The following is a 12629-nucleotide window of genomic DNA, read 5'->3' on the forward strand; positions in this document are numbered from 1 at the left end:
TTTGACAACTTCCTGAACTGTCAGCACAATGAGTAGAGGCTGACACAGAGTACAGAGAGATATGGTGGATGTTTTAAGGGGACTGTCTTCCTGTTCTGTGCAAAATCCAGACACCTGCACAACTTCCACCCTCCTTCAGTTTCCTCAGAGGCTTCTCTCTTCTGGGGTCTTGAGTGGAATGGGACAGTGCTTGCAAAAGACTTTTGGAAAACTTCAGATATTTAGTTTAAAAGTCCAATTTCTATAGATAGATTTCCCATGAAATTAAAAGCAAAGCCTGTGTCTCTGAAGTTGCAACATTCATTTTGGTCTTATAGTGACAATAAAACAAAAATAAAAAGGAATATCAGCATTAACACAGCTCGAACATACAACAAATGCATCCTATACAAATACTAACACAACACAACTACTACAATGATATCTAGACAGGTCTTCAGCTCCTGTTAATAATGCCTCACAAACAAAGGTGCTGGTATCCATTGTCATTTCTTCAAGTTTACGAGGAGCTGTTTAAATCCTACAATGACATGATACAAGAAAGAGACCTGCTTTACAGAAACACATCTTAAGAAAACATTACAAACACTGCTGTAGCTCACTTTGTGCTTTAAGATAGTGCTGCAGATTCATCTTACAAATGAATACAAAAAATACAAAATATAGAAATTAATTGTTATTTAACAAATGTTAGTATGGGACTAATGCAATTAGTGTTATGCTAGTGTTAAACATCCAAACCTGGCTTTATTTATACACTGATATTTATACAGTGTCAGTGATGTTTCTTATATGACATCAAATTAGTCCATATATCAGTAAGTCCTCAGTTTAAACTTGCAGGTCATTAGCTTTCAGATTCTATATAACTGTAAACTATAATAAACTGTGTGTATTCTCGGTAATAGTTTTATCAAATGTAAAGAAAGTCTTTTCTCTTTAAACTACTCATCTGTACACTGCAGGTGCACAATAAACCTGTGTGTTTTAGGCTACTAGAGTACAATATGTGCAGCTTCCGATGTTGTGTTTGCATTATGTTAAGTGCCCGTGGCAGTTATTCACATGTTAAGATCAAAGCATGACTCTCCGTTAACTAACATGCAGCATTTCAGCATGTTTTAACATTAAAGGAGATATAATTGTCGACTCAATTTAGAATAATAAAGCAGTGGAAATTGTTGAAATGTCAAATCCTGACTAAGATTTGACCTTTTGACATTTTAGTTGCAGTGTACATAAAATACGTCTTCATACTTTACACACAATAGCATAAATTCACATAAACATTTTTTTCTCTCTAATATGAATGTCTTCCACAGTTACCTGCCTGGTTAGATAGAGGTTTTTGTTTAAAAAAAAAAAAAAAATAGCCAAATCACAATAAATGAATGTAAACATTACAAGAATGTTCAGACACAAATATTGACTCAATCTTTCATCTTGTTCAGTTTGTCCAGTATTATTCAGCTGCCTCATGTTGCCCCCGTTCTTCAGGAACAGACATGAAGATCTTCTGACAGAACATCGTGAAGATTTCTGAGGAGAAACAACTCGTCATGTTAGCTGCGCCTGCTTTCTTTTGCTGGGTTACAACAGGTCAGATGTAGCAGGATTTTATTAAACATTGCATCAACACTTTGTCTGAGTCCTTTGCACCAACTATATAAACAAACCAGATGTATCAGTGCCCACAGCTGCACTCGAGCAGATACTCTCACATGAATTCTCATAACAAACTGTAATGAATGCTTCTCCAGCCTCACCTGAACAAATACACAAAAATGCTATAAAATAAACAAAAACTGTCTCACTCACCCAGCATCTTCTTGACCACATGAGGTTTTTTCCACTTGTAGCCCAGGAAGTATGCTGGGATGCCTGTGAGAATTATGCTGCTGCCTACCAGGCACTCAAACGGAGCTGCCCAGAAGGACACGAAGATCATGAAGACACAGCCCAAAACAAAAGTCACGGGGATAAAAAGATACACCTGCAGAGAGAAAATATAACAGCTGCAGGTTGGTTACAGTTATAAAAGAGGGAAAAGGATAAAGGATATCAAATACTAAATAAAGTAATGTCTCTCTGTGGCTCGATAACTTCATGATATACTGCAACACTGATGATGTGATAAGAGTGTTGAGAATGATACAGTTATTAATTAAAATGATATGCCTTATTGAGGTATTTGTGGATATCATCACAAGTTAAAACTAGCAGTGGACAGATACTAAATCAGTTACGTTTCTGCTGCTTTATGCCTCCATTCAATAAACAGCAGGCATTTTTTAATTTTTTTTATTCTGGTACATTTTTAATCAGTTTAGTCACTGATTGTTTTGCAGATTCAAATGAATGACTAAATCTAAATACTATACTAAATCAAAGGAATAAATACATTTTAATGACCTACTGTAAGATAGGACTTTATGGATCCCTAGTGGAAAGTTACCCAGCTGTATGTAAAGTTAAATTACACCTGCCTTTATTGACTACATCATTGGAGTACACATTAATGCATCTTTCTTTATTATTTAATGCCTCTGAAATGGCGGTGCCCGGAGGCATGATGTTTTCAGGTTGTCCGTCCGTCCGTGCTATCCTTATAAATGCGATATCTCAAGAATGTGTTGATGGATGTTGTACAATTCTAGTTTTATTATCGTATGCTTCATTTTTGTCTCTTACTATACAGTTGATGCTGATACTTTTTACTGAAGTAAAACATTTGAACAGAATTAAAGTTATGGTGTTCCAATTTTTGCTAACATTTCTAGCTGTCATGTGATTGCACTGTTATCTGGGGTTTTATTATATTCTAACAGACATAATTAAATTCTGTTTAGTATCGGTTTTAAACTACTAAACTGACATTTGTTTACATTCTGAGAATTTGGCTGTATTTACAGATACATACAGTATTTGAGAAAAACGTGATGCTCAGCCACTATGGCTCAGCATTATGATCGAATGAAGTAAAATGTATTATCCTGACAGAAGTTCTAAATATAAAGATGATCTATTTATTACTTTTCAGTAGTTTATCTTTAAAAATGGGCTGAGAGCACTCTGACTCAAAGGAAAGATGAAAGACTGGTCTACAAAGGTAATATTCCCACATTGAAAGAGAAACAAAGAGCCATTTACAAACACCACTCCCTCCTATCTTTGAAACACAGTATGGTTCCACTTCCAACTAATAACAAGGGCAGTAATATAATGGTGCTTTCATTAAAAAAATAAAAAAAATAAAAATAAAAAAAAATTATAAAGCCAGGAGACCTGCTGATCTTTTGGGCAGACAAAGAAACTGGCTGAGGTTCAGGTAGACCCAGGGTTAACCTTTCTGGGAGTCTCACATTCTTTTTAAAAATGACGTCTCACAGGAAAACTCCGACAAACATTTACCTCCTGAGATAACCTTTCATACTTTACCTTAATGGGCCTTCTGAGTTCGGGCTTGGTGATGCGCAGCCAGAGCATGCCAGCAATGGCCATACCAACACACAACCAGGTGAAAAAGCTGAAGAGGTTGATGACAGAGAAGATGTCCTGGGAGATGGCGTACATCATGGATAGCAAACACTAATACAAGGGAAAAGGAGGACTCATATATAGTATATACACACATGCTAAATGACTGTACTCTAAGAGGGTTTTGTAACATATATGCTTTGAATAATGTGAACTTTTTAATTACCTCCAGGAAATAGTTTCCATAAGGCTTATATGAGGCTTTTGGCTGCCATATTTATGGCCTGTACTATATTTAGCCACCAACTCAAAAATTAAAGAAAAACCCTGCCAGATGTTAAAAACATTTTCCTTAAACAGACTTTTTTGGATGTCATCATAAGTTACTTACAAAAAACAAAATTGCACTGTAAGTTGCAGGACTCTTACTGTGAAGATGAGGGACGGCACCGGTGTGAACATGTCTGTGTGAACCAATCCCAGAGCAGCAGGAAGCTGACCTTCTCGAGCGCCAGCATAAAACAAGCTAGAAGAAAAAAAGAAAAAAGCTCTTCAGTGGGATGTTTGTGATGAAATAGTAAGGCTATGTAAACTCTCCAAACAATAACAACCTCTGATCTTAGAATAACCACCTACTTTCCTAATAAGCACAAAACAGTATGTAGTTTTATTCTCTAACACACACCGTGCTGAAGTGAAGAGAGACCCGTTCACGGCTCCAAAGCAAGACAGTCCCACAAAGACAGGAATCAGCCAGGACATCACACCAAGGTGGTACTCCCCGAAACTCTGCAAAACAGCACGGTAAAAACGCATGAGGGCAGTTCACATTATGTGAAAAACAAACAACAGATTTAACATGTCCGAGTTAAAGATGTGGCTATGAACTGAAGCAGATAACTTCATAGCACGATGCTCACCACAGCAACAGCCTCGGATTCAACCATTTCTTGAGGGGAGATGGTGGTGAAGTAGGCCAGATTGGTCAAAACGTACACCACCGTCACTATAGGCATGGATATAATAATAGACAAGGGCAGGTTCCTGTGGGGTGAAAGGTCAAAGGTCACTTGAAGACAGAGCAACCTAACAGCAGATTTATTTTCCAGTCATATTGTACTATATTTATGAGATCAGTGATTTATCCTGCAGTCCCGTGGCAAACAGGACTGCACAGTGTCATATCTGGTCAGTGTGATCAGTCAAGCTCAATTTTAAAAAACAAAACCGTCACATGCTTCTCTGTAAAATGTTATATTTCTGGCATCACACAAAGGGTGTACAAAACATGGTGCTTTTCACTGCAATAATGCAATAAAGATATAAAACTTATGAGTCTCCATGCAATCAGTCCTGGATGAGGGAATTCATGCTGTTGGCATATATTTACAGGAGAGTCAGTACAGTCGTCAAAACAACCTTCATCATATTTAAGTCACCTCTCTGGATTGATCATCTCCTCGGTTACATAATTCAGGTAATTCCTGCGCGGGGGGAAAAAAAAAGAAGCGTTTTTAAAAAAAAAATGGATAAAAACTAGTATTACTTGTAAACAGTTAGCGGCTACGAATACATCATTTCTATTTCTGGCCTGTAAAAAGACCACAAATGCCTCACCAGCCTCCAAAAGCAAAGAGACCACTGTACAGCGCTAAGACAATGTTGTCGACTCCCATTTTGCTGCCTTCGAATGCCTTTTCTGGTGTCAGATACGGCACATCACCTGGACATACACAGACAGAGAAATAAAACTAAAACAGGCTAAAGATAAACATTCCTCTCGCTGGCAGCTTTAGTTCATGAAGGTGTTGTGTAGTTGGACATCAAACGGATTCTCGTTTAGAGCTGCTGCCACTTTATATTTCCTGAACCAAGACCAGACTGTTGCTGTCTGCCCTTTGACATGCTTGAGATTTTCAACCGGCAGATAGCCGGTTGACCGCCTCCTTTCATGTACAGAAACATAATCAGGTCCAGAACAGCTGACATTTAAATATGAGCAGAAATGTCTTTAGATAAAAACTTCAATCCACTCATTTATCCACAGCAGCGAACAAATCCAGTGCATCAGTGAAGGACACTGTTGAAGAGTGTGTGTGTGTGTGTGTGTGTGTGTGTGTTCAAAAGAGTTCGGAGCTGGAAGTCTCTCCTCTACCTGTCGCTTTCAGATGGTAATGACTCGCCTTTCATTGAGGCTTATTACACGCGCATTATTTTCTCACTCTGTCCTCCTTCTCTTACACTCTGAAAGACCACAGTGTGACAACAGCGGGCAAGCTTCGCCACCTAGTTTCCATGGTAACACAGTGTGGAGCACAATGGCGGTGGGCGTGGCCTTTTCAAAAAGGGGAGAGAGCGGCAGATGAAGCATGGAGCAAGTGATGGCCACACCGTCTTCCCGCGCTGCTTTATATTTTGAACGGTGTGACTGAGCCTGATTCAGTCGCTCCGCTGTTACAATTCTGGGAAGCGTACATGCATTTCTCTTCTTATTCAAGGTGGAGCTGCCCTTGCACATCAGCAGTGATGGTCTGCCGCCATGTTTAGGGCAGCCATATGGAATATTTAGCTCATGATATTCACTGCATTGACCTACAAGAGTCATTTATTGTCTGCGGCGTGTCATTTTTCTGAAAATCTGTTTTTATCATTTCTGTGAGATACGTCCTGTGCAGATGAGTCATGTATGAAATCCTGCTCGGCAGTGTTGAGCTTCAAAGAACACCCACATAGATGCACATGCACATGGCTGCACACTTGCTCAGCCCCAGTGGCATTGCTGCAGACAGACGAGCCTTGTGTTCAGACTCAGCAACTGTGCAAATAAACTGAAAGGAGGGCAGTCTGCTTCATTCGGCTCGTTAGCGTCAGTCAACAATGTGTTGATCATTAGAGACAAAATAAATAAACCTCACATACATATATAAAGATGAGAAATAAAGATGGGACAATAACTGATCATGGACTGATAACTCTAAATCTGAATGAATCCTACAAAATGTGTAATCATTTTTTTTAATTTACTGTATAATGTTTTTAGCATCATTATTGCAATGAATAATAACGAGAGGAAGGGAGGCCGGTTGACTAAACACACTCAGCTACATGCTGAGAAACACACTTGCAATGGAAAGTATTTTTCTTGTAAGGAGAGTTTAAAATCACACTGTGAAGACTATGACATGGCAATAATGTGTATTTAATACTCTTTGAGGTTTTACATTTTATTGCAGTAATATTCAGGAATAAAGTTGGGGGTGATTTGCCTAAAATAAGTATAGTATACTATAACTGTTGATATTGGTACATGCGTCATCACACACATGAAACAAGAACCAGGTTTTCTTTAACAATGGAGGGATGATAAGCCAACAAACTCGTGTGGTTTGTCCACTCGACTTTTCACAACTTTTCGTAAGGTGTAAAATTTTAAAAGCAGTTTGTGAAACAAACTGAACGGCAGTGATGCAACTGATATTAAGTTGTGAATGAATAAAAGAAATTCGAGTTAATAGTTAAAACAAACATTCAAAAGTTAAATAATTAAAAACTTTGGATGGATTGTGGAAAAATAAAGACAATCTGGACTTTTTTGTGACTTTGTGCGTAGAGTCTCGGTCTATCAGGGAGTGGCGCTCACCTGTGGAAATCTGAATGAAGCCAAAGAGGATGATGATGATCAGGGCGAGCAGTTTGGACACTGTGAACAGGTCCTGGACTTTGGTGGCCGCCCGCACGCTGATACAGTTTACAAATGTCAGGGAGGCTGCAGGAGGTGAGGAGATACAAACAGGAGTACAATCAGGAATTCAGGAGATACTCACCTGCAGTGAGGTGTATCAAATCATTGCATTTGAGATGACTCAGAGAATATGTTTCTATTACTCAGCAGGGTAACACCCGCACCACATCATCTACTCACTAAGACACATGCAGGCGAAGAGCTTGGCGGCACTGTCGGGCACAGCACAGCTGGGGTAGAGAGGTTTCAGGAGGTAGGTAGCAAACACCAGCGACACCACATACTGGGAGGATGGACGGATGATGAGCATCTCCACCCACAGCTTCAGAAAAGCCGCCAGTTCACCATACACCTCCAGGATGTACGTGTAGTCTCCTCCAGACTTGGTAATGGTTGTGCCCAGCTCTGCATAGCACAGCGCGCCCATGGTGGATATCACTCCACAGACAGACCAGATGATGAGGGAGAGCCCGGCTGAGCCCGTCTCTTTGACCACACCTGTTGGAGTGACGAAAATGCCCGAGCCGATGATGGTGCCTATGATCATCCCCACACCGTTGAAGAGGGTGATGCTGCGTTTCAGCTCAATCTTCTCTCCTTTGCCGGGCGAGCAGTCGGTGGGGCTCGTGGGAGGTGGAGCCAAGGCCGTGTCGGCAGATGGAGAAGCTGGTTGCTCCACAATCAGACCATCTTGGTCGGGGTCTGCTTCAGTAGCTGGTGGAGAGACGTCAGCGGACAGCAGGACAACATCAGACACGACAGTTTTTACATTCGAGATCATCAGGAAAAGGAAATCATCAAAGTAAGAGTTTCTTGCTGAGATGCTTTAGCCACTGGTTTATTTAACAAAATGCAATACCAAACTTATATGACTATAAACATGAAAACAAAACAGACATTATAAACATAGATATGCATTGGGATTCAGATTTGGGAAAAGGTGGATATCAGGTTACCCTGTCAAACCTAATCAGTTTCTCCAGAATAACACCTCATCATCCTGATTACTTCCTCTTTTCTGTTCATGTAAACACAGTCTGCATCAGATAGTTGTGTTTACATTCCCACTTTCTTCTGTTTAATATGTGTCACACTGCCACATCTGTCATCTTCATCACCTGTTACCACCACACACCCAAAAACAGCACGATGCATCACTCGACCCACGTCAACGCTGCCATGCGACTCTTGCATCAGGCCATGTTGCATCAGAGCGCATGGTGGAATAACGCAGCCCTCCACCATGTGGTATTTACGGGAGTGTGAGCATGCACTGTACTTACCCCCCATCTTCTCCTGGCTCGACGCCTTGGCAACGCTCTCCCGGCTGCCTCTTGATTTCAGCTCCGGCTCAGCCATCTTCCCTCTTAGTGTGTCTCCCCTTGTCTTGTCTTCTTCTTCCTGTCCCCCTTTTCCTTCCTCTTTTTATGTCCCCTTCCTCCTCCTGCCTGGATGTAGCCTCTGTGTCCCCTCTCTCTCACACACACACACACACACACACACATACACACATCGACATATACACGCTCACAACCAACTCTCTCTCTCTAGCCCTCCCTTATTCGTCCTCTCTCACACACTCGCCTCTTCATTTGCACACACTGCCTCGTCAGTCAGACTGGAATTCATCCGACCCTGATCCTCTCTGTCTCTCCCGCCCTCCTTCCCCCCCTTCCCTAATTCAGGCATACAGCAAGGAGGGGCTCAACCTTTGTGATGCTGCTGCTGGGTGAGCCTACGCCCACACCCAATGAATGATGGGATAGCTCCTGATGGGGGGAGGGAGGGGGGGGAAGTAGGTTACTCGAAGGCACCATTTGGATTGGCCACCATGTGACGCTGTAATCTTTTTGTGTGCTGCCTAATCCTGTGCTATACAGTATGTCTGTGTGTGTCAGTGTGTGCCTTCATGTCATAGAGTATTAGGAAGGATGCTGTTATGCTGTTGCTCCCTCTGCTGGTGGTAACATGGAAAGACAAGCCCTTTTGTTCTCCCCAGAAAGATGAGACCACTGAGAAAATGGAGACCTACTGGCCATTTTCAATGCACACAGTGAAGAGTAATAATGACGATGTGTTTCTGCAACACCTTGCGATTAATCCCCCTCTTGATTTCCATTTTATAAGCTAACTTTATGGTGGAAAAGTGTTCAAACTGAGCCAGTATTACAACACTAAATGTACTCTTATTCCATGATAATATGAACAGACACGTGTTAGTCTAAGTGATGAAACTAAAGCGTAAGATATACAAATATTTTGCTGTTGTTTAGTTACTGCTGCTCATGAAGGCTGTATGTTTTATTTGCTACGTGAAAAATGTACAGCCTATGCTGGTAAAAGCTTTCCTATTCACCTGTCATAATTAAAATATAAGCATCAGATGTTTGACTTTAAATATCAAACCATGCAGCCTATTGGTTTCCTAAATTTGATCATGTATGGAGTTCATCCTGAACTAAAAGAGAAAGAGATTGTGGCATTTTATAATCACACATTTTATTTTATTATTTTTTATAAGTAAGTTATTGCCTAATGTCATTGATTTGCCTATTTTTACTGAGTGGTGATAATAGGTCAGCACCCTGCTTGGTGCTGATGGGTTGCATGTCACATTTCTAACCACAAGATGGCGACCTAAACATTTCAAAACATGAAACATGAACTCTCATCCTCAGCTGGGAAACTAGTGTATCAAATGCATCACCAGGAAATTAGCAGCAGAATAGCTGCTGCATGAAAGCGACCAATTAAGAATGATTAAAAAGAATGAGGTTAAAAAAAATGGAGGCTATAGTGGTTGATTAAATATTTTTTTTTTTTTTTAAAGATTTATCCTTGGTTTCTATGACTTGTGTAAATACGTATAAATTACAACCCAATTTGAAGTGAAAATGTAGAAATGTATTTAGCGGAATGACTCCATAATTAAAAATGTACTTCTTTGGACAGAACCAAGAGGAAACACCTTCAGGATGTTTGTTTTGTCCTCCAAATATCGCAACGACTAAATAAATAAAAGCTTTTAAAAAGAGAAGCAGCAATTCCTGACCTTTAAGAAACACGTAACCATTAAATACTGAGCACATTTATGTTAAAAAAATACTTTTTGACATACTTGTATATAATATATATAGATATTTATACTGTGCATTTTATATTTATATTTAATATTTTGTACTACTATTTTACAGTTATTTTATTGCTTCTCTATTATTCTATTATTATCTTATTGCTTCTGTATGCTGCTGTAGCGAAAAAAAAATTCCCCTCGGGGATTAATAAAGTAACTACCTACCTATCTAGCAAAACAATGTCAATTAATGTTCTGTCAATTAACCATTTTAGTTTTATCTGTATAGCCTATATAAAGTTGGGTTGTTTGATTTACAATAAAGCGTCATATTATTTAAACTATTATTTAATTACTTTTTTTTTTTTTTAAGTTATTTGAGCTGTCAGATACATTTTGTGCATTGTTAGAAACAACGAGTTAAATAATAGTGAAATCATATTTACATGATTAAAAAGCTGATAAAATGAGAGCATTCCGAGAATGAGCCCCGTTCTGTTAAGGCGTGAGTAACTGCTTACTTGCATTACTATCAACGCTGACAAAGTCGACCTGCGATCACCGAGCTCAGTTCCGGGGAACATCTCGGCTCATGACGGTGCAGCGCGGGCCGACACTGGTTTCAACCAGGGCACTTTCTGCCGCGGGGTCCGGGGACTTTCCCCTGGGCGGGGTGGGGAGGAACGGAGTCCTCTGCGAGTAGCCCAGAGAGCAAGTATTCTGAATGCCCGGATGTTAAATGCGACCTCGGACTATAAAGAGCAGAGTCGAGAGCAGCCGGTCAACATCACGGTGTCGGAAAAAAAATTAGTGCGTAGTTAAATGTAGTGTAACGTTACTATTTAAAAAAAAAAAAATGCGGTAGCTCACATTTCTCAGACAAAGATCCTCTCTAGTGTTTATAAATCCGCTTGTTCTGAAATTAAAACAGTCAAAACCCGCGAAGGATCATGGGAAGATTTAAAGACGTAGCCGAATAATTGCTGCCGCGGCAACATGAACAGGTTTTCGTTGTATATGTCACATTTACCTGTCAATTTATAGTGTCAATTTTACATTATTAATTAGAAAGTAATAATAAAACTGTCATAAAACTGTAATAATCAGTCAATTCTCACTGAGATTTTATTAAATGATCTTAATGAGCATTGAATATTGAATTTAAAACGCTCAAAAAAGGAAAGGAAACTCAACAAAAAAAAGAAAAAACGATACATTTTATGCTTACAGGCAATAGTTTTATTTGTCGATACATTAAACTGATAATTTTATGGTATCTTTATTTAAGAGGAATAATTGACTTTCTCCGTCTTCCATGTTCATTTTCACCACAATGTTCTGTTTTAAAGTGATGCAATAATACTGTGTATTATGTATATAATATATATATTACAATGAGTTATTTTTTAAAGAAGAAAAAGGTGTCTTTAAAATCAAAAGGTGACGTGTTACGGCTCTATTTCCCAGCATGCAATGTTTCCCGGCATGGTATTTACAGCATAAAATGAACATGGAAGACAGAAAAAGTAAAAAATTTAAAAAACAAATCGAATATTTCCGGCAGGATTAGTATTTAAAAGGATGAGCAGGAAAACAGATCGTCTCACAATAAAGACGATCACGCACCATTTACGTAAGCGTGACAAAGTGCACCGTGACACAGTCTGCTGTGGCCAAACGGGCTCAATAAATAAGTCCCTACCGCTTTACTTCCTTCGGTGGGCGGAAGCTCATTGTAGAGGTCACGTGCTGGGTGCTCGTCACTCCACCAATCACCTCGGGGAAGGTCTGAGACAAGAGCCAATCGTTGCCCTAGCAGGGCGTCATCTGATTCGGGTGAGCGAGTGAACAGAAATAATGGGACCGACCGGGCAGGTCTCACAGCAGAAGCCAGGTGGCGCAGTTTCGCCGCCGTGGTGGATGTGCTGCCCGCTGGCTTGGAATCACTCGCGGCTGGCAAATGAGTACGATGTGTGAGGTGGAGCACGGCTCCAGAACCCAATTCAGACTACTCTCCCCCCACCTCTTTTTTTATACATTTTACTTATAATTTCAGTCATAATATAATAAAATACTATACAGTTACAGTTTTATAGTATTATAAAATACTGGATACTTTTTCACTACAGCAGTATTTATAGATACGGGGTAAAGTTATAAAAATAACAGTAAAAAAAATATTAAATGTATACAATATATATGATTAAAAAATAGAATAATACTAAATTGAACTAACTAAACAACAGTGCAAAACTACGATAAATACTATCAAAATATGATTCACTTATTTAGTTTGTTATTTGTTATGTTATTTGTAAGCAACGGCGTCACAGTTAA

General features: G+C 39.6%; 1 protein-coding gene across 1 annotated transcript; it reads right to left on the minus strand.

The window, feature by feature from the left end:
- Positions 1 to 286: 286 nt before the first annotated feature.
- LOC138615429 (large neutral amino acids transporter small subunit 1-like) lies at positions 287 to 8872 on the minus strand. Its single transcript, XM_069689075.1, has 11 exons — positions 8503 to 8872; positions 7400 to 7933; positions 7118 to 7243; positions 5095 to 5200; positions 4917 to 4961; positions 4398 to 4521; positions 4163 to 4266; positions 3907 to 4003; positions 3439 to 3588; positions 1819 to 1993; positions 287 to 1539 (listed from the first exon to the last, which is right to left on the minus strand). The coding sequence occupies exons 1-11, from the start codon at positions 8576 to 8578 to the stop codon at positions 1463 to 1465; spliced, it is 1614 nt and encodes a 537-aa protein (XP_069545176.1). The 5' UTR covers positions 8579 to 8872; the 3' UTR covers positions 287 to 1462.
- Positions 8873 to 12629: the final 3757 nt, after the last annotated feature.

Source organism: Brachyistius frenatus, unplaced genomic scaffold (genome assembly GCF_029030835.1).
Source record: "Brachyistius frenatus isolate BFR_SWC_R1_liver_20210118 unplaced genomic scaffold, ASM2903083v1 Contig_6, whole genome shotgun sequence".
Lineage (NCBI taxonomy): Eukaryota > Metazoa > Chordata > Actinopteri > Embiotocidae > Brachyistius > Brachyistius frenatus.

Excerpts from the sequence above, each read along its gene's own strand:
- LOC138615429 (XM_069689075.1), bottom strand. The coding sequence starts at position 8,578 with ATGGCTGAGCCGGAGCTGAAATCAAGAGGCAGCCGGGAGAGCGTTGCC. Across the intron at positions 5,201-7,117 it reads CTTCATTCAGATTTCCACAG|GTGATGTGCCGTATCTGACA; the intron begins GTGAGCGCCACT and ends GTGTATGTCCAG. Across the intron at positions 3,589-3,906 it reads TGCCGTCCCTCATCTTCACA|TGTTTGCTATCCATGATGTA; the intron begins GTAAGAGTCCTG and ends CCCTTGTATTAG.